Below are 22,276 nucleotides of genomic sequence, written 5' to 3' on the forward strand. Positions count from 1 at the left end.
TCTACTCTTTTGTTTTCTAGAAGAGGGTTAAAAATTGACATTTTCTCTTCTGATACAAGTGTGTGGTTCCTTCAACAGTATCTATTAGCATGCAAGCAGACAGTTTTATATAGTGTTCAAAAGTAGACCTTTATTATTTCCCAGATATTTATTTGGGCTTTTAAACACATCTTCTAAACACAAAACCTGCAGAACATAACCTTCTGGTTATTGTTCTTGGAAAAAGTCTTTTCTGAGGTCTTGAATTCTACTTACAGTTTTTGAAGGAGTTTTGAGAACTACATTTCAGCAGGTTGTCATCTCTGCTTGGAGAGGCTTTAGATCTTACACATCCTTTCTTTCAGTGATGCCTGTAGATATCTGCTCTGCTGTAGATTATGATGGACTAGATCAGGTGTGGCTGAAATAATAGCTAAAAACAAATAATAGCTACTCCCTTAATGAAAATGCCCCGAACATTTTGGATAGCTTTGAACACGTTCATGATTAGTAGTTTAAATTTCATATGAAATATTTAAATGCGATTGTGATTTTTATGTCTGTATACAGAAGTGAATTTCCCCTGTTACCAGTTCTCCTTCCTCTCCACACAGAGGTCTCATGAATGCTTGTATTAAGGTTCTAGCAAATTTTCTGACGAATTATTTGTTGTTAGGACCATTGCAACAATAATATTTACCAATTTTGGGTGTGGGCCATTTTTCACCCAGGAGAAACACGGACTTGAAATAGGAGGAAATATTCTTGACTTGAAATCGCTCAGAGTACCCATTCTCAAAACTGGCTACAGGTTTCATTCAAATGCAAATGAAATGCTTTGTCCTTGATCATGACTCAGCACAGGACTGGGTATCTAGACCACGTAGCGACTGCTGTGTACTCCCAAAATGTAAATTGGGTAAATACTTCACAGGTTCCTTTTGTACATTAAATTGGCCTAAATTGCTGTGTCCTTCAACACAGACCTGAAGTTAGAGCTCAGTGTGTCAGTCTGGCGGACTTGAGTAGAGTCAAAAACACGATCATATTATTTTCTTTGTTTTTCAATATCCCACTAGTATACACAGACTGTCTGACTTGATTTGTACGACGCCGGTGAAATACACAAAGTAAAGGCTCATACAACAAGGCAGGATTTATTGGTGGAGATTAACGTGAAAAGGATGGCCATGAATATTATGATTGTATATCGACATATTTGCTTAAATATTCGTATTTTATCACAACGTTTATTTTGAAAATTGTAAGGCTAGCTAGGCCTAACTTGTCCGTACCTAACGCAGCCACCCAGTAACAATAACCAGTTTGCTAAATATTTGAACTATATTAGCTACTATTCATTTGTGCAGATAAAACCTCTTCCAAATTCTTGCTGAATATATGCTGTTTTGTGTAGTTAATCGCACAGCAGCACTTTGATATTTGAGATGTTTTTTGTTTTCTCTGTATTCAAATAAACGTTCACGATGTCACTCAGTCCGTGTCACATTACTCGCCCCCGCGTGTGCTCGTGTCCGCTTAGAATGACTGTGCACGAGTGTGTTCTCTGATCATACACTGGTAGGAATATGAAATATAAGATTTTTAAACATACGGTTTAGGCTACGTGCAAGTAACATTGTTACATCGTTTCTAATATATTTTGCAAATAACCGTTCACATTCCATTGTATGTCTTGTCTGCAAATGTTACTTAGTGGCTGTGTTAAGAACAAAGTAGGCATAGCAGTATTCAGTTTTCCAAATAAACGTGATGAAATAAATGCAAAGATTTAATTATCTGCGTTATATAAATGAACGTTAACGGATAAAGGTCTATGTATACCAACGCGAGTCATTTTACGTTGAATGACGTCGCTAGTAAAAGGCATACAAGACATGTTTTAAAAAGGACCTATTAGCCCATTTTGGTTTTCCCTTTCTTTTAATGTGTTTTGCACCTTGTGTATATAGACGACAAAACCCAGAGTGACCAACTCTTGTCCCAAATGAACCATTTTTCTCAGTTGTGTGGAAGACCTCGCCGGAGTTTCAGCCATGTTCTTTGTAACAAGATGAGCGCTTCCTGTTCACAGACAGCAGTGACTCGCCCTCAACGCGCAGCAGCGTCTGCAGGTCTGGAGGTTCTGTGGCCACGTCGTGAAGACGCTCACAATCGTCTGCGTTATGAAGGAAATTTACCCGAAGAGGATAGCAGAGGGATATTCTGGTTTTATATCGACAGGTATGTTCAAATATTCGTATTTTATTATAACGCTTATCTGGAAAACTGTTAAGATGGCTAGAGAGGACTCATTTGTTCGTAGCTAACACAGCCACCCAGTAACGTTAACCAGTTTGCTAACTATATTAGCTTTTCATTTGTGCACATGAAACCTCTTCCGAATTCTTGCTGAATGAAGGTTATTTTGTGTAGATAATCGCACAACAGCACTTTGATATTTTACTCGCACCGTCGTGTCTGCTTAGTCGCGCGAGGCTGTAGGGTGTGCTGTTGTCCAAAATGGTGCTCGCGCGCTCCAGTGTGTTTGGATCATGGCGATGTGAAATATCACATTTAGTTTTAGGCTACACGTAAATAGCGTTTAAAAATAACACACAATTTTAGTTGTGTGGTCATGTCGTGAAGACGTTCACATCTTTCTGCGTTGTGAAGGAAATCTTTGCTTTTATTTATTTCCTACGCAAGGGGCACTTGCAGCTTTGTGTGACGCTACCAAAGACGGACTCGGCGAGTCTGTAAGTATTTGTGGATTTGTGAAGTTTAAAGTAAACAAGGTTTTCTAGCTACTAGTGTTGCGCGACTTCGGCTAACGGATCTTGGTGTGCTACAGTGGTTCTGTTTATCAGCAACTGGCCTCGTTTTCATTAAAAGTTCAGACGTGATCAAAATGTCGAACAGTGTTCGAGTCGAGGTGCACTTGTGGTGACAAACTCCAGGTTAATTATGCAAGCGCAAATCCCCTGTTGCGGGTCGGTAAACGGCTTGGAAACCACTAGACAGAAAAGTAGTGCGTGAAAATTAGTCGTGCTTAAAAGGTCCATCAGAGGAGGGTTCTCCTGCAGACGAATGATGATTATCATTTAAACTCTTTATTGACTCATGATTTATTCTAGTTGATAACAGCGTGGTTTTGCATCATTTTCAAGCGGACGAGACGTGTAGTGGCGGAACAGCTCTGGGCGTTGGTCAAGCCGAGCAGACGTTAGGCGGAATATACAACGCAGTTACGATATCGTGTGTTTTATTTTATTCATCTTGCTTTACAGTTTGTGAATTTTAAGCTGGTTAGTGTAGCTTTTTGGAAATGTAACGAGAGAAGAGCTTATAGAAGTGAAAACACGATCGCACCCCTAATATACACGTGAGAGTGAGGGAGACGTGTGTAATTTGAAACGAGCGCCCTGAGCCCTTCATCCAAGAGGCGGGGTTAATGGTGATACTTCAACCAGCCACTAGAGGGCGCCAGACAATTGCAAATGGTGGCTTCACTTTTCACCCGCTGTCGTCCAGTGCACTTAAGTCTTTGACGCAACTGCCATTTTTTTATTTGAACAAAGAATAGACTGACGTTTCTGCTGTAATGGTCGTTTACGTTTTTAAGTCAGAACAGTTTTGTGTCTAAGCAATTAGGGAGATGTACCACTCAAGAATTGCTATAAACTACTTGTATTCGATTGGTCGACCAGCAAACTTATTAACATTTCTGAACCCTTGACTTTTCACACCCCTGCACTGCGTGTAGCACAACCTTTCTCAATGAACTCATGACTGTAACTTGATATTTGTTTAGAGTCCTTCCGTTTTCATGCAAAAACCGTGTTGCGTTGTAGAACCGTAGTGGGGATTCTCAATGCTTTGAACGGCTACCCTCGGTTCGGCGGCCGACTGGTATCGCTTCTCGGCCTTTTGGCTAAGATCAAGTGTAGTATCTGTTCTTATCAGTTTAATATCTGATACGTCCCCTACCCGGGGACCATATATTAAATTGATTTTTGGAACAGGGAGATGGAATAGGGGCTTGCTCCGTCCACTCCACGCATCGACCCGGTATTGCAGTACCTCCGGGAACGGTGCACTTCCCCCCCTTTATTCTGTAAAGAAAAGTTATCAATCTTACTTCTTAATGACGCTTTTATAACCTTTATTTTAGGTTAAGTTCCGTGTCGTTTTCTGTGTCAACGGTGCAAACTGGTGCAGTATATCACATCCTTTAAATGTTTTTAAAATAGTCGCTCCAATTAGGAAATTCTCTCGGCGACTGCATCACTTCCCGTTTTCTCCACTTTCCCTGTATTTCTGTTACCTCCAGATAATAACTGACTTTCCCTCTGGGATTAATCAAGTTATATCTATCTATCTATCTGTCTGTCTCTGTCTGTCTGTCTATCTATCTATCTATCTTATTCTCACTTGTCTTCTGGCCACTGAGGGTAAAGCGGGAGGAGTTGAGCGCGTCAATTCACTAACCAAAAGCAAAGGGCAGCGCGCGTTCTGTTCCGGAAGTGCTTGGTCCATTTGCTTTCGATATTCAAGCATCATGAAAAGCCTTTGAAAGCTTCATTTCTCCACACCGTTTAGTAATACATCACTCTGCCACATTGGACCGTTGTGAATTTGGCTCCCTTAAGATTTTGCTGTATATCAAACCATTAATAACGTCTCAAACGTCCTATGGGCTAATGCATATTCCGGAGCAGTGCATCATGGGAAACGTCTTCTCGGTTTTGTTTACAGTCGCCTCAGCCCGCCCTCCGTGTCGTGATGAATATTCGAATCCGTGCGATGTGATTGGTAGTCTACAGTGAATCCGTGCGATGTGATTGGTAGTCTACAGTCAGAGTCCCGGTCGACCGTAGACTCTGGTCCAATCGCAAGATTTAATGGTCTACGCTGCATTTCTGTAGACTCGACTCCAAAATTCGGACTCCTAAGCGAAGAAAAAAACAATGAAATAACAGACGTGTTAAAGCAGTATGTGGTTATATATGTTTTTGTTCACTTTTATTTTCGACTGTGTTGAGTTGTTTAATGACAGGAGAACTTGCCCTTCCAGTGAATAGCGTGGCTTTTGTTGATCTGGTCCCTGTGTAGACCAGGAACTCATACTTACCTGGCAGGGGAGATACCATGATCAAGAAGGTGGTTCACCCAGGGCGAGGCTCAGCCATTGCACTCCGGTTGTGCTGACCCCTGCGAATTCCCCAAATGTGGGAATCTCGACTGCATAATTTCTGGTAGTGGGGGACTGCGTTCGCGCTCTCCCCTGATTTACTCTGGTTAAAAGTAGAACTGTCCTTGTTTGTTGCTTGAGTCTGTGGACACCATGTGGGATTTCAATGAGTTGAGATTTAAGGAAGGTATTCATTAAAATTCATTCGTATCCCCATACATTTGCATGCCACATTTTGTACATAACTATCAAATGCAATAGTGTGCAAAATGTAAAACAGTTGAAATATTTCAAGTTTATAACTAGAGTACAGAATGTGGATGCCACAGCAGCGCCATCTAGCACAAATCAAATATGACAGGGAATAATATTATATACAAAAATATCACATGCAGTATGACAACATAAATTATTAGATTACCTCACTAATTGTAATTGTTTAATTTAATACCCCTCTGTATGCCTCCATTACTAGCTCAGAGCAGAAACCTGCCGGGGAAAATTATCAAATTTGGCACCAACATTGACCTCTCTGATCCCAAAAGTTAACAGTTTTTCTAGAAGCTTCCATATGATTGTCTTGCTGCCCTCTGATTTTGTGCCAGATGCATTAAGACTGTTGTACATCCCCTGTGCTTTTATTTTGTAAAGACTTTATCTTGCATCAAAAATAGGATTATGTGTGAAACGACACAACTTGGTATCTTTATTACCATATGTAGACAATAAAGTGATTTTGTAATATGTTTGTCAACTCTTGGCTTTGTGTGTGCAGGTGGAAACCTCAGCTCCAGGAGCTACAGAAGTTGCCAGCATTCATGCGTGTGTCCTCTAGTGGCAATATGCTGAGTCACGTAGGCCATACCATCCTGGGCATGAACAGTGTGCAGCTCTACATGAAGGTCCCAGGCAGTCGCACACCAGATCTGCACCCTCAGTGTAACCCTCACTAAATCACTATTATGGTTGTATTAATATGGAATCTGCCTAAATGTGTTACTCTGGCAGGCCATCAGCAATTTTTGTGATTTAAATCGGTGTAAGGTTAAACTGCATTTACCGCTTTCAGTCTTGGATGATTTAAGATGAACATTTCAGAAGATTATTTTGATTCTAAATATTCTGTAAGTCTGTACATGGGCTTCCATATTTTAAGGCAAAAAAAGATATTTGGTATAAAATGTGCGTAGATTGTCGGGTGTTTGAGGTTTGCACCAGTTGAAACAAGCCCGTTTAACCATACCTTCCTGATCTCATCCAGGCATGGGGTGGACTACCTAACTGGCTCATGGTGGCCTGTGTTGGAGGATCTGTACTGCTCCAATATCCCAGTGTACTGCTTCATCCAGAGCCCTGGAGACTTGGTGTGGATCAATGCAGGCACAGTGCACTTGGTGCAGGCTGTGGGCTAGTGCAATAATATTGCATGGAATATGGGACCGCTTAATGATAATTACCTGCCAAGTGGCAAAATGCTGAATGGGGAGGGGTGGGGGATTCTGTCCATAAGAAGTTCACACTGACACAGCCATATCCAGTATACACACGGTATTAAATGAGGACGAATCTAGCTTCAATACTGTCTGAATTCAATCCATATTGAAATGCTGGTTTTTCTGCAGTGTTTTGTATTTATGATGTGTTTTCAGCATACCAGAATCAGTTTGATCTGGAAAGGTTTGAATGGAATGAGGTGAAGAAAGTGAAGTCCATCGTTCCGATGATCCACGTGTCCTGGAACATGGCTCGCACAGTCAAAATTTCTGACCCCACCGCTTACAAGATGATTGAGTACAACTACCTGAGGTAATGCCAGGAGCACAGAGGCGCTGTTATTGCTATATAAAGACTGTACACATTCAAATAGAGTCCTTGCCTTCCACAAATATGTTCAGTGTTGGCGTTTGAAATATTTTAAGCAGTTTGAAGGATTTTAGCAGAAGTGTACTGTAGTGTAAATGGTAACTGCCTTCTCTCTCTTGTCTTGCACTCAGGCACTGTCTCCTGCAGTCTATGAAACGCATTCAGATTCTGCGAGACCAACTTGTGGCAGAAGGGAAGATGATCTCCTACCAGAGCAGAGTGAAAGATGAGCCAGCATACTATTGTAATGAGTGTGATGTGAGTGCTCCAGAGAACCCTGCTCATCACGTTACATCCCTCACTGCCTGGCCTGGTCTGTCCAAGCCACTTCATCCAAGCTCATGCAGAACCTTCACAACAGTCCTGTGAAAATGTCCATCATTTGACTTGGCAAACGTATATTGCAGGCATATGGTCTTGTTTGTGCATGTTTCCCCATTGTGAAGGTGGAGGTCTTCAACCTGCTGTTTGTGACGAGTGAGAACGGAAGCAAAAAGATGTACGTGGTGCATTGTGAGGACTGTGCCAGAGAGCGCAACCCCAACTTCTCTAACATAGTGGTGCTAGAACAATACCGCGTAGAGGACCTGATGAACATCTATGACTCCTTCAGCTTGGTGAGGACATGCATGTGAATACACATCCACACATTCAGTAAGGCAGTCTTACATTCACTCTTAGGAGTCTCATCATATGTACAGTCACACATAGTGCTCACACTCTGAGATGCGTAAGATGTATTACATAATTGAGACACGGCATATGTGTAAAAAAAAAAAAAAAAAAAAAAAAAAGACTCCCAGTTTACTCCCAGCAACCCAACATACCGACCTCTGATTGGCCTTGAGAGACTTACAATGAAAGGCAGTTTGTGCTGTCATAGTACTGGCAGTTAAACATGGCATCTGTTTTTTTTTTTTTTTTTTTTCCTCCTCCATTTTCTTACTTTTGCATCATTCCATTTCTTTGGGGTACTAGGGGGGTCATGATTCTCTAAATCCTCGATTCGATTTCATTTCCGATTTTAGGGTCTTTGATTCGATTCTCGGTTTTCTTTTTTTTTTTTTTTTTTTTTTTTTTTTTTACAGCAGAGGCCTACACCAGTTTTGGATAAGTCTAAATTTACAATATCTTATTTCAAAAGTTGGGTTTGATATAAGTGATACAAGTGATCTGTAATACACCACATTAGGCACTAATGGTTAAATTTAAATAATTTAATTAAGATAAATGTATTATTAAAACAGCAATGTGCAACATAACAAAACAAATAATAAAACAAATACAGGAACATGTACAAAATAAGAGAACAAATAGAACCTTAAACTAAACTCTATCCTAAAAAATAAGACTTAAGACTTTTTCAGTCCCTGAGAATGACAACTGTCATTTTTTATGGCCTTAACAACATCAGGCCATAATTTTGGTGCTGTTGGTGTAGTGGGGGCTGTACTATAAAAGTCACCAAACAGTTCACTGAGTGTGGTTCTCTTTGCTGGGGGGCTGCCTTCACTGGATACTGCAGTTTCTGGGTCCTCTGCAGGGTTTTGGCTGGTCCCTTGTCCTGGGGCCTGAGTTTAAAAAGAATATACATTTATAAATGTATCAGTATTTCAACTAAAAGTTAAATTTGCATCACTATTAATAGTGGGCATTTCATCTCATGAATTTCAATTGGTCACACACCTGTGTGGGATGCTTTTGTAGGATTTTCTCAGACAGACTGTTGAATATCTCTTTCCAAGAGGGGTCATCCAGATGGGGTAAAGACTTGAACAGAGGGTCCAAGGCAGTGCTCTCATTCAGGAACTGTTGAAGACTGGGATTTGAATACCTCCCTCCAATGTTGGTTGCTATAGCCGATTTAACATCCTTCATAATCTGTGAATCTGTGCCACTGTGTTTCATTGCTGAGAGAATTGAGCAGGATCATAGACACAGTGGGCTGCTGTTCTGAGTTCAGTAGAGTTGTGATTGTTTTCATGGGCTTCAGAACCTCAACCACGTCCTCCAGAACAGTCACATCTTGATCAGAGAGTGTGATGAGATCTTTGGCATTAATTTTAACATCTTTTTCTGTCTGTGCAGAATAAACAGCAGCTTGTTGCTCCAAGTAGCGTGTAAGCATGTCATAGCTAGAGTTCCACCTTATAGTGTCATCATCTTTAATCAGCTTGTGAGGAGGAAGCTGGAGCATCTCTTGTTTGGCCTTTAAGACAGCTGCTGCAGTCGTGCTCTTATGAAAGGTGACCACTCTCCTGACTTTGCCCAAAAGACGAGAAATCTGGTTTACTCCCAACCCCCTTTGGGATACCAGGTTTACTGTGTGTGCAAAACACCCTATATGTGGTGACAATCCAGCTGCATTTGAGGCATTGACAATGTTTTTGGCAGTATCTGTGGTCACAGGTATGGTTATATTTTGTCTATCCAGTTTCCATTCTAATACTGCTTCCTGTAGCACTGCTGCCAAATTATCACAAATTATTCTCCTTTGTCTTTTTTTAGGGTTATCAGAGATGTCTATGGTTTCTATTATTCTTATTGCTCTGTATGGTTTTGCTTTTTAAGGAGATTAAAGATAAATTTGTCACATAAACTCTCCAACTGGGCTATATATGAATTATTTAATGACTATATAGCTCCACTTTTTTGTAGATTGTAGAATGCAGAGCAGAAGCAGTTTGTCTAAGAGACATATTTTGTATAGGAGAGCAAAAAGCCACTTTTGTAACTGAAAATAGCAGCAAAATGAAATGCAAAGGCTTCTCATCGCTGCAGGTCGTGACCCCATTCGCCCTGACCTTTACCTGGTCTTGTGGTGGGGAGGGGGCATTCAAAGCTGTTTTTTTAAAGAATCTACACATTTAGTGGTGCTTGAATTTGTTTTAAACATCATTTATGTGAGAATACAGTTACAATGCCAACCGAGGCATAGTTTCGGTTATACAGAATTTATCTGCAGTTGGTTGTCACAAACCAAAAATTGAGAAGGTTTTTTTTTTTTTTTTTTTTTTTACTATTATTCACATCAAACTGTAAATATTGCCATTTTACTGGAATGAGGTTAAGTGTGAATCGAATTACCCATTCGATTGATAGTCATTTCCTTTTCATTTCTAGTCTTCGGAAATCAATTATTTCATATATAATGAAAATGTTGGTTACAATTATGATATAGAAGGTGCCGAGTTCTCTTTGAACTACTCTTTCATTTCTAAAGAAAAATCTATTTTTCCTGTTGCAATATATCATTTCTTCTTTTCGTGGTCATTTATTTAAAATCTGCACTGTTTTAGCGAGTTCACACAGTAAGCAAACTGAGCCAGCCATGTCTTAAATACTTTGTGAATTTGTGTGACTATGACCATTAATATTAAATGCTTTTGATAAACATGGACCTGTAGCTGATCTATTAAATTAACTCTATGGAGTTGTCCTTTCCTTCTAGTAACCATAATAAAAGTGATTATTTTTAAACCATTTATCAACTCAAATCAGGTATAACTTTTTTTTTCTTTAGAGGAACCACAGAAACACCAGTGCCTTGCTGAGTTTACAAACCAAACCTAGCCCACACATCAGTTAGCAGTTAATAACAGCAGTTATTAATAACACTGCAGCTTATCACTAGATATTTACAAACACATTTAGATAATTTTAGATGTTGGAAGAATGAGAGGGACCTGAATCATTTTACCCAAATTCAAGCTCCCATGGTGAATACAAACCAGTATTAACGAGCTGAAAAGAAATGAAATCACAGAATCCAAAGGGTGCAAAGTTGGCTCTGGTAAATCGTGAGGTCATGTCAGGCTCTGTGATGAAATGTGAAGTTACATTGGGCCGGGGATTTGGAGAATATACTTTTTAGGACGAATTAAGTTGGCTATTTTATGGTTTAGAGGCCGTATAGGAACTCTGACCTTATTTTCAATCTCTAAGCCTTGATATTTGAGCCCTGTGTTTTTTAAGAGATTCAAAGAGGACTAGTGTGCTTGAATATGATCACCCCTACTGCGCTACTGCGGTCACTCCATCTGCACTTCGCCAAAGCTCGCTCGCGCTATCTACACTGAAAGCTCATTTACGACCATAGAGAGAGTGAAATGCTATAAATTAATGTTCTGTACTTATCTAAATATGTTCATATTTTGCTTTTTAGTTATTTTTACTGTGGAAATTTTAAGTCATAAGATACCAAACTCAAATAAGAAGTTGTCAAAATCCTGTTAAATGGCGATTTGGTTGCTTTTATTCACTATTTGGGTCTCTATAAAACACACAAATGAAATTATCAAATTACTCCACCATATTCTTGAAGTCCTAGTGTATCATTCCTGTGATTTGCAAGTGTTTTTACTGTAGCATTTTGGAATAACATGATGGCAAAATCGTATTAAATGGTGATTTCCAAACTGTTAAAAAATCTTTAGTTTTGGAGAATGTTTTTACTATCTTAAAATCTAAAGATTCAGATGCTTTTCACTAAATAAAACTTTTATATATTGCATGTGTTGTCTGTGGGTATTTTGTGGACAGTAGAAGCTTGTTTGTAGTTTAACATTTTAGCTTTACTCAACCCAAGACTTCTTCAGTTCAGTGGTGTTCCTGTCAGGTCATATAGGTAAGGTTGCTAGGGCAACCATGGTCGTTAACACCTCTTAGTGTGTTCAAGGAGGTGGAAGACCCAACTCCTTTTGTGGGGGGAGGGGGGACTTCTAAACTTTACTTTTATATTTAATGGTAAGTAGCTCTTAATATGTTTATAAATATATATGTATATAGTACTCTATTTCCTTTGTATAATTTCCTTATATTTGATGCATTACATTCAGTTACTAATGGACTAAAGACAAATAACATTCATCTCAAATTGCAGTATGTTACATTAATGTTTGGTTTGGTCCATGTGTAAGCTATTCAGGGTCACCAAAGGTTCAAATATTTTTGCATTTATTCAAAACATCATGTTGTCTTGTCTAAATTAGTTTGCTCCATTTTAATATAATAATGGCGCTGTCAAATCTGCACAGATTAAACAAGTGGTAGCAGAAGACCAAGAAGATGATGACATGTTTATGGCAGGAAATGTTCTGAAGTCTGTTTAAATATGTGCATTTAATTGTGTTTATGATGGTTGTGGTGGAAGCAGCGATAGTAGTGAGGAAGATTGATCAGAATTAATGAATCAATATGTATTAAAAAAGCAATATATATTTGCCTTCATGTTATCCCAAAATGCTACAGTAAAACACTTGCAAATCACAGGAATGATACACAAATCAAATTATCAAACCAGTCCACCATATTCTTGAAATACACTTCCTAGTGTATTTTATAGAGCTCCAAAAAGTGAATATAAGGAACCGAATCGTCATGTATCAGGATTTTGACAACTTCTTATTCCAAAATGCTACAGTAAAATACTTGAGTCATGCAAATGATACACTTTGACTTATAATTTCTACAGTTAAAATATTTGAAAAGCAATTTATGAGCATTTTATATCTATTTAAGGTTCAGAACATCAAATCATAGCATTTCAATCTCTGCCCCTAGATTTCCTCCTGCGTCGTTTCCCAAAGCGCTACCGTAATACCGCGTGTATGCGCGTAAATGAGCTTTCAGTGTCGATAGCGCGACCGAGCTGTTGCGAAGTGCAGACGGCGTGACAGCAGTTACTGCGCTCGACCTGACAAAGTAAGACAATTGCAAATCTAAATGAAATTATTAAATGTGAATTTTTAAATTAGCATGCATGCCTGGAACATTTAAATGCAAATGTAGGATTACACTGCGCATTACATTTTTCATTTGGGGGCTGAAATGCTTCCAAATCTGAGGGAAAAGTCTTGAGAAGTGATGTGCTTACATAGAGAGACTCCGTATATCTTTGACGTGACAGGAGTAAGGGCCTGCAGTTTGTCCTGGACCGTGGTACCAAAAGGATCGATATTTGTTTCGAAAACTTTACCTAAGTGAAAACTAAAGATGACAAATACAAAACCGAACTGTAAATCCCGTGGCGTGCCGCAGATTTAGTTTGCAGCATTACCGAATGGTCTACGCTTAAAACAGCGCAGGGACGGACGAAGACAGCGAGGTAAGCGCTTACTGCAAAATAACAGAGACTAAAATGTTTATGTAAAATTGTCGAATATTATCAAGAACGTGGGTGCAAATGCGTAACTTCTATAATGCTTTGTTCTTATGCTGACAAAAGGTGTATTCACAGTAACACCTTCACATGGTGCCGCACATGAAAAGTTAATTCGGTATAGGCCTAAATTCGCCATTTTGAACAAATTGGTTAGAATAATTTAATTTCTTTCGTGATAAAGCAATACATTTTGGTGTGATTTGACTGTTTAACAGCCTTGTTGAATTCGCAGTATGGCAATTATTTGCACAAGTATCGTCGACCGATATGTGCGTGATTAATGTAACATTTAGTGCTTTAGTTCGGCCACAGGCCGATGGCTGTTAAAACCTATTTTGTATTTTCATCTAATATCGCGGTCTGTTAGTAAAATGCCAGTCAGTTAAAATAACCTGGTCGTGTCCTTGTTTTCTATCTGAGAAGCTGTGCTCCATTTCGGCCTTTTAATCTTTATTATAGGCTACGTGATGTAAATTTTTCTAATCACAGTGTAGCATATATAACTATTTTGTGGTACACTGAAGTCTATGTACGAGCGCGCGCGCGCGTGTGTGTGTGTGTAGATGATGGCTCATGTGTGTGTGATTAAAACTTTGTGAGACTCAAAGACTAAAACTAGTCAGCCGTGTAGTCCTCTGAAATGAAGTAGACTAAATGAATGTCATTTGATATGCTGGTCTGACTAACTAACCGGGCTATCATTTCACGCACAAAACAATGACAACAGTCTCATTTATGTGTTTTTATGCGAAGCGCCTACTTCACAGCTTGAGAACCGCGTCCCAAGCGGCTAGTTGATTCTTATTGTCATGCATGTCCAATCTGTTTTCCCATATGAAAAGCAGATTAATGCTACAGTTGTCTCCTTAATGTAGCTTATCAATAAACTAATTCACAAGTGTGAATTTAGCAAACGTTAACAAGACGCATTACTGCATATTCAGAATCGGCGCATCATGGCAAGTGTGATTTATATTTCTTCTTAAACGGAATCTCACCATATTGTTACACGGCGTCGTTTATGACACGGCACTCGTAATATTTCTCTCTACTCTTTTGTTTTCTAGAAGAGGGTTAAAAATTGACATTTTCTCTTCTGATACAAGTGTGTGGTTCCTTCAACAGTATCTATTAGCATGCAAGCAGACAGTTTTATATAGTGTTCAAAAGTAGACCTTTATTATTTCCCAGATATTTATTTGGGCTTTTAAACACATCTTCTAAACACAAAACCTGCAGAACATAACCTTCTGGTTATTGTTCTTGGAAAAAGTCTTTTCTGAGGTCTTGAATTCTACTTACAGTTTTTGAAGGAGTTTTGAGAACTACATTTCAGCAGGTTGTCATCTCTGCTTGGAGAGGCTTTAGATCTTACACATCCTTTCTTTCAGTGATGCCTGTAGATATCTGCTCTGCTGTAGATTATGATGGACTAGATCAGGTGTGGCTGAAATAATAGCTAAAAACAAATAATAGCTACTCCCTTAATGAAAATGCCCCGAACATTTTGGATAGCTTTGAACACGTTCATGATTAGTAGTTTAAATTTCATATGAAATATTTAAATGCGATTGTGATTTTTATGTCTGTATACAGAAGTGAATTTCCCCTGTTACCAGTTCTCCTTCCTCTCCACACAGAGGTCTCATGAATGCTTGTATTAAGGTTCTAGCAAATTTTCTGACGAATTATTTGTTGTTAGGACCATTGCAACAATAATATTTACCAATTTTGGGTGTGGGCCATTTTTCACCCAGGAGAAACACGGACTTGAAATAGGAGGAAATATTCTTGACTTGAAATCGCTCAGAGTACCCATTCTCAAAACTGGCTACAGGTTTCATTCAAATGCAAATGAAATGCTTTGTCCTTGATCATGACTCAGCACAGGACTGGGTATCTAGACCACGTAGCGACTGCTGTGTACTCCCAAAATGTAAATTGGGTAAATACTTCACAGGTTCCTTTTGTACATTAAATTGGCCTAAATTGCTGTGTCCTTCAACACAGACCTGAAGTTAGAGCTCAGTGTGTCAGTCTGGCGGACTTGAGTAGAGTCAAAAACACGATCATATTATTTTCTTTGTTTTTCAATATCCCACTAGTATACACAGACTGTCTGACTTGATTTGTACGACGCCGGTGAAATACACAAAGTAAAGGCTCATACAACAAGGCAGGATTTATTGGTGGAGATTAACGTGAAAAGGATGGCCATGAATATTATGATTGTATATCGACATATTTGCTTAAATATTCGTATTTTATCACAACGTTTATTTTGAAAATTGTAAGGCTAGCTAGGCCTAACTTGTCCGTACCTAACGCAGCCACCCAGTAACAATAACCAGTTTGCTAAATATTTGAACTATATTAGCTACTATTCATTTGTGCAGATAAAACCTCTTCCAAATTCTTGCTGAATATATGCTGTTTTGTGTAGTTAATCGCACAGCAGCACTTTGATATTTGAGATGTTTTTTGTTTTCTCTGTATTCAAATAAACGTTCACGATGTCACTCAGTCCGTGTCACATTACTCGCCCCCGCGTGTGCTCGTGTCCGCTTAGAATGACTGTGCACGAGTGTGTTCTCTGATCATACACTGGTAGGAATATGAAATATAAGATTTTTAAACATACGGTTTAGGCTACGTGCAAGTAACATTGTTACATCGTTTCTAATATATTTTGCAAATAACCGTTCACATTCCATTGTATGTCTTGTCTGCAAATGTTACTTAGTGGCTGTGTTAAGAACAAAGTAGGCATAGCAGTATTCAGTTTTCCAAATAAACGTGATGAAATAAATGCAAAGATTTAATTATCTGCGTTATATAAATGAACGTTAACGGATAAAGGTCTATGTATACCAACGCGAGTCATTTTACGTTGAATGACGTCGCTAGTAAAAGGCATACAAGACATGTTTTAAAAAGGACCTATTAGCCCATTTTGGTTTTCCCTTTCTTTTAATGTGTTTTGCACCTTGTGTATATAGACGACAAAACCCAGAGTGACCAACTCTTGTCCCAAATGAACCATTTTTCTCAGTTGTGTGGAAGACCTCGCCGGAGTTTCAGCCATGTTCTTTGTAACAAGATGAGCGCTTCCTGTTCACAGACAGCAGTGACTCGCCCTCAACGCGCAGCAGCGTCTGCAGGTCTGGAGGTTCTGTGGCCACGTCGTGAAGACGCTCACAATCGTCTGCGTTATGAAGGAAATTTACCCGAAGAGGATAGCAGAGGGATATTCTGGTTTTATATCGACAGGTATGTTCAAATATTCGTATTTTATTATAACGCTTATCTGGAAAACTGTTAAGATGGCTAGAGAGGACTCATTTGTTCGTAGCTAACACAGCCACCCAGTAACGTTAACCAGTTTGCTAACTATATTAGCTTTTCATTTGTGCACATGAAACCTCTTCCGAATTCTTGCTGAATGAAGGTTATTTTGTGTAGATAATCGCACAACAGCACTTTGATATTTTACTCGCACCGTCGTGTCTGCTTAGTCGCGCGAGGCTGTAGGGTGTGCTGTTGTCCAAAATGGTGCTCGCGCGCTCCAGTGTGTTTGGATCATGGCGATGTGAAATATCACATTTAGTTTTAGGCTACACGTAAATAGCGTTTAAAAATAACACACAATTTTAGTTGTGTGGTCATGTCGTGAAGACGTTCACATCTTTCTGCGTTGTGAAGGAAATCTTTGCTTTTATTTATTTCCTACGCAAGGGGCACTTGCAGCTTTGTGTGACGCTACCAAAGACGGACTCGGCGAGTCTGTAAGTATTTGTGGATTTGTGAAGTTTAAAGTAAACAAGGTTTTCTAGCTACTAGTGTTGCGCGACTTCGGCTAACGGATCTTGGTGTGCTACAGTGGTTCTGTTTATCAGCAACTGGCCTCGTTTTCATTAAAAGTTCAGACGTGATCAAAATGTCGAACAGTGTTCGAGTCGAGGTGCACTTGTGGTGACAAACTCCAGGTTAATTATGCAAGCGCAAATCCCCTGTTGCGGGTCGGTAAACGGCTTGGAAACCACTAGACAGAAAAGTAGTGCGTGAAAATTAGTCGTGCTTAAAAGGTCCATCAGAGGAGGGTTCTCCTGCAGACGAATGATTATCATTTAAACTCTTTATTGACTCATGATTTATTCTAGTTGATAACAGCGTGGTTTTGCATCATTTTCAAGCGGACGAGACGTGTAGTGGCGGAACAGCTCTGGGCGTTGGTCAAGCCGAGCAGACGTTAGGCGGAATATACAACGCAGTTACGATATCGTGTGTTTTATTTTATTCATCTTGCTTTACAGTTTGTGAATTTTAAGCTGGTTAGTGTAGCTTTTTGGAAATGTAACGAGAGAAGAGCTTATAGAAGTGAAAACACGATCGCACCCCTAATATACACGTGAGAGTGAGGGAGACGTGTGTAATTTGAAACGAGCGCCCTGAGCCCTTCATCCAAGAGGCGGGGTTAATGGTGATACTTCAACCAGCCACTAGAGGGCGCCAGACAATTGCAAATGGTGGCTTCACTTTTCACCCGCTGTCGTCCAGTGCACTTAAGTCTTTGACGCAACTGCCATTTTTTTATTTGAACAAAGAATAGACTGACGTTTCTGCTGTAATGGTCGTTTACGTTTTTAAGTCAGAACAGTTTTGTGTCTAAGCAATTAGGGAGATGTACCACTCAAGAATTGCTATAAACTACTTGTATTCGATTGGTCGACCAGCAAACTTATTAACATTTCTGAACCCTTGACTTTTCACACCCCTGCACTGCGTGTAGCACAACCTTTCTCAATGAACTCATGACTGTAACTTGATATTTGTTTAGAGTCCTTCCGTTTTCATGCAAAAACCGTGTTGCGTTGTAGAACCGTAGTGGGGATTCTCAATGCTTTGAACGGCTACCCTCGGTTCGGCGGCCGACTGGTATCGCTTCTCGGCCTTTTGGCTAAGATCAAGTGTAGTATCTGTTCTTATCAGTTTAATATCTGATACGTCCCCTACCCGGGGACCATATATTAAATTGATTTTTGGAACAGGGAGATGGAATAGGGGCTTGCTCCGTCCACTCCACGCATCGACCCGGTATTGCAGTACCTCCGGGAACGGTGCACTTCCCCCCTTTATTCTGTAAAGAAAAGTTATCAATCTTCTTAATGACGCTTTTATAACCTTTATTTTAGGTTAAGTTCCGTGTCGTTTTCTGTGTCAACGGTGCAGTATATCACATCCTTTAAATGTTATTAAAATAGTCGCTCCAATTAGGAATTTCTCTCGGCGACTGCATCCACTTTCCCTGTATTTCTGTTACCTCCAGATAATAACTGACTTTCCCTCTGGGATTAATCAAGGTCTATCTATCTATCCATCCATCTATCTATCTATCGCTCTTATTCTCACTTGTCTTCTGGCCACTGAGGGTAAAGCGGGAGGAGTTGAGCGCGTCAATTCACTAACCAAAAGCAAAGGGCAGCGCGCGTTCTGTTCCGGAAGTGCTTGGTCCATTTGCTCTCGATATTCAAGCACCATGAAAAGCCTTTGAAAGCTTCATTTCTCCACACCATTTAGTAATACGTCACTCTGTCACATTGGATCGTTGTGAATTTGGCTCCCTTAAGATTTTGCTGTACATCAAACCATTAATAACGTCTCAAACGTCCTATGGGCTAATGCATATTCCGGAGCAGTGCATCATGGGAAACGTCTTCTCGGTTTTGTTTACAGTCGCCTCAGCCCGCCCTCCGTGTCGTGATGAATATTCGAATCCGTGCGATGTGATTGGTAGTCTACAGTGAATCCGTGCGATGTGATTGGTAGTCTACAGTCAGAGTCCCGGTCGACCGTAGACTCTGGTCCAATCGGAAGATTTAATGGTCTACGCTGCATTTCTGTAGACTCGACTCCAAAATTCGGACTCCTAAGCGAAGAAAAAAACAACGAAATAACAGACGTGTTAAAGCAGTATGTGGTTATATATGTTTTTGTTCACTTTTATTTTCGACTGTGTTGAGTTGTTTAATGACAGGAGAACTTGCCCTTCCAGTGAATAGCGTGGCTTTTGTTGATCTGGTCCCTGTGTAGACTAGGAACTCATACTTACCTGGCAGGGGAGATACCATGATCAAGAAGGTGGTTCACCCAGGGCGAGGCTCAGCCATTGCACTCCGGTTGTGCTGACCCCTGCGAATTCCCCAAATGTGGGAATCTCGACTGCATAATTTCTGGTAGTGGGGGACTGCGTTCGCGCTCTCCCCTGATTTACTCTGGTTAAAAGTAGAACTGTCCTTGTTTGTTGCTTGAGTGTGTGGACAACATGTGGGATTTCAATGAGTTGAGATTTAAGGAAGGTATTCATTAAAATTCATTCGTATTCCCATATATTTGCATGCCACATTTTGTACATAACTATCAAATGCAATAGTGTGCAAAATGTAAAACAGTTGAAATATTTCAAGTTTATAATTAGAGTACAGAATGTGGATGCCACAGCAGTGCCATCTAGCACAAATCAAATATGACAGGGAATAATATTATATACAAAAATATCACATGCAGTATGACAACATAAATTATTAGATTACCTCACTAATTGTAATTGTTTAATTTAATACCCCTCTGTATGCCTCCATTACTAGCTCAGAGCAGAAACCTGCCGGGAAAATTATCAAATTTGGCACCAACATTGACCTCTCTGATCCCAAAAGTTAACAGTTTTTCTAGAAGCTTCCATATGATTGTCTTGCTGCCCTCTGATTTTGTGCCAGATGCATTAAGACTGTTGTACATCCCCTGTGCTTTTATTTTGTAAAGACTTTATCTTGCATCAAAAATAGGATTATGTTTGAAACGACACAACTTGGTATCTTAATTACCATATGTAGACAATAAAGTGATTTTGTAATATGTTTGTCAACTCTTGGCTTTGTGTGTGCAGGTGGAAACCTCAGCTCCAGGAGCTACAGAAGTTGCCAGCATTCATGCGTGTGTCCTCTAGTGGCAATATGCTGAGTCACGTAGGCCATACCATCCTGGGCATGAACAGTGTGCAGCTCTACATGAAGGTCCCAGGCAGTCGCACACCAGATCTGCACCCTCAGTGTAACCCTCACTAAATCACTATTATGGTTGTATTAATATGGAATCTGCCTAAATGTGTTACTCTGGCAGGCCATCAGCGATTTTTGTGATTAAATCGGTGTAAGGTTAAACTGCATTTACCGCTTTCAGTCTTGGATGATTTAAGATGAACATTTCAGAAGATTTTTTTGATTTTAGGTATTCTGTAAGTCTGTACATGGGCTTTCATATTTAAGGCAAAAAATATATATTTGGTATAAAATGTGCGTAGATTGTCGGGTGTTTGAGGTTTGCACCAGTTGAAACAAGCCCGTTGAACCATACCTTCCTGATCTCATCCAGGCATGGGGAGGACTACCTAACTGTCTCATGGTGGCCTGTGTTGGAGGATCTGTACTGCTCCAATATCCCAGTGTACCGCTTCATCCAGAGCCCTGGAGACTTGGTGTGGATCAATGCAGGCACAGTGCACTTGGTGCAGGCTGTGGGCTAGTGCAATAATATTGCATGGAATATGGGACCGCTTAATGGTAATTACCTGCCAAGTGGCAAAATGCTGAATGGGGAGGGGTGGGGGATTCTGTCCATAAGAAGTTCACACTGACACAGCCATATCCAGTATACACACGGTATTAAATGAGGACGAATCTAGCTTCAATACTGTCTGAATTCAATCCATATTGAAATGCTGGTTTTTCTGCAGTGTTTTGTATTTATGATGTGTTTTCAGCATACCAGTACCAGTTGGCTCTGGAAAGGTTTGAATGGAATGAGGTGAAGAAAGTGAAGTCCATCGTTCCGATGATCCACGTGTCCTGGAACATGGCTCGCACAGTCAAAATTTCTGACCCCACCGCTTACAAGATGATTAAGTGAGTACAACTACCTGAGGTAATGCCAGGAGCACAGAGGCGCTGTTATTGCTATATAAAGACTGTACACATTCAAATAGAGTCCTTGCCTTCCACAAATATGTTCAGTGTTGGCGTTTGAAGTATTTTAGCAGAAGTGTACTGTAGTGTAAATGTTAACTGCCTTCTCTCTCTTGTCTTGCACTCAGGCATTGTCTCCTGCAGTCTATTAAACACATTCAGATTCTGCGAGACCAACTTGTGGCAGAAGGGAAGAAGATCTCCTACCAGAGCAGAGTGAAAGATGAGCCAGCATACTATTGTAATGAGTGTGATGGGAGTGCTCCAGAGAACCCTGCTCATCACGTTACATCCCTCACTGCCTGGCCTGGTCTGTCCAAGCCACTTCATCCAAGCTCATGCAGAACCTTCACAACAGTCCTGTGAAAATGTCCATTTGACTTGGCAAACGTATATTGCAGGCATATGGTCTTGTTTCTGCATGTTTCCCCATTGTGAAGGTGGAGGTCTTCAACCTGCTGTTTGTGACGAGTGAGAACGGAAGCAAAAAGATGTACGTGGTGCACTGTGAGGACTGTGCCAGAGAGCGCAGCCCCAACTTCTCTAACATAGTGGTGCTAGAACAATACCGCGTAGAGGAACTGATGTACATCTATGACTCCTTCAGCTTGGTGAGGACACGCATGTGAATACACACACACACACATTCAGGCAGTCTTGCATTCACTCTTAGGAGTCTCATCATATGTACAGTCACACATAATGCTCACACTCTGTTTGAGATGCGTAAGATGTATTACATAATTGAGACACGGCATATTTAAAAAAAAAAAAAAAAAAGACTCCCAGTTTACTCCCAGCAACCCAACATACCGACCTCTGATTGGCCCTGAGAGACTTACAATGAAAGGCAGTTTGTGCTGTCATAGTATTGGCAGTTAAACATGGCATCTGTTTTTTTTCCTCCTCCATTTTCTTACTTTTGGATCATTCCGTTTCTTTGGGGTACTAGGGGTGTCATGATTCTCTAAATCCTCGATTCGATTTCATTTCCGATTTTAGGGTCTTTGATTCGATCCTCGGTTTTCTTTTTTTTTTTTTCTTTTTTACAGCAGAGGC

The 22,276-nt window shown here is 40.1% G+C and overlaps 2 protein-coding genes and 4 non-coding genes across 10 annotated transcripts in view; all 6 read left to right on the forward strand.

Annotated features, from left to right (window-relative positions):
* The window catches only part of LOC143488630 (lysine-specific demethylase 6B-like), a 30,246-nt gene extending 9,963 nt beyond the window's left edge, over nt 1–20,283 (forward strand). The window contains exons 2-10 of one of the 3 annotated variants that reach the window (XM_076987459.1): nt 2,075–2,223; nt 5,949–6,112; nt 6,435–6,537; nt 6,823–6,979; nt 7,168–7,294; nt 7,483–7,653; nt 16,321–16,469; nt 16,935–16,984; nt 20,143–20,283. In XM_076987459.1, coding sequence (XP_076843574.1) covers nt 6,462–6,537; nt 6,823–6,979; nt 7,168–7,294; nt 7,483–7,653; nt 16,321–16,469; nt 16,935–16,956 — 702 coding nt within the window. In that variant the 5' untranslated portion in view covers nt 2,075–2,223; nt 5,949–6,112; nt 6,435–6,461 and the 3' untranslated portion in view covers nt 16,957–16,984; nt 20,143–20,283. Of the gene's footprint in view, nt 1–2,074; nt 2,224–5,948; nt 6,113–6,434; nt 6,538–6,822; nt 6,980–7,167; nt 7,295–7,482; nt 7,654–8,743; nt 11,447–16,320; nt 16,470–16,934; nt 16,985–20,142 lie in introns of those variants that run through there. The other 2 variants (XM_076987460.1, XM_076987461.1) reach the window with 2 other exon arrangements.
* LOC143488674 (U2 spliceosomal RNA) lies at nt 3,894–4,084 on the forward strand. The gene has a single exon (XR_013124493.1). It is a non-coding gene; the product is annotated as a U2 spliceosomal RNA (small nuclear RNA).
* Nucleotides 5,106–5,269, forward strand: LOC143488682 (U1 spliceosomal RNA). The gene has a single exon (XR_013124500.1). It is a non-coding gene; the product is annotated as a U1 spliceosomal RNA (small nuclear RNA).
* Nucleotides 18,137–18,327, forward strand: LOC143488675 (U2 spliceosomal RNA). Its single transcript, XR_013124494.1, has one exon. It is a non-coding gene; the product is annotated as a U2 spliceosomal RNA (small nuclear RNA).
* Nucleotides 19,301–19,464, forward strand: LOC143488683 (U1 spliceosomal RNA). Its single transcript, XR_013124501.1, has one exon. It is a non-coding gene; the product is annotated as a U1 spliceosomal RNA (small nuclear RNA).
* Nucleotides 20,284–20,648: 365 nt separating the features above from the next.
* The window catches only part of tmem88b (transmembrane protein 88 b), a 46,827-nt gene continuing 45,199 nt past the window's right edge, over nt 20,649–22,276 (forward strand). For all 3 annotated transcript variants that reach the window (XM_076987463.1, XM_076987464.1, XM_076987462.1), the window contains exons 1-3: nt 20,649–20,815; nt 21,016–21,157; nt 21,346–21,828. The gene's annotated coding sequence lies outside the window, so the exon portion shown is untranslated. The remainder of the gene's footprint in view (nt 20,816–21,015; nt 21,158–21,345; nt 21,829–22,276) is intronic.

The sequence above is a fragment of the Brachyhypopomus gauderio genome, unplaced genomic scaffold (genome assembly GCF_052324685.1).
Source record: "Brachyhypopomus gauderio isolate BG-103 unplaced genomic scaffold, BGAUD_0.2 sc52, whole genome shotgun sequence".
NCBI classification, from domain to species: domain Eukaryota; kingdom Metazoa; phylum Chordata; class Actinopteri; order Gymnotiformes; family Hypopomidae; genus Brachyhypopomus; species Brachyhypopomus gauderio.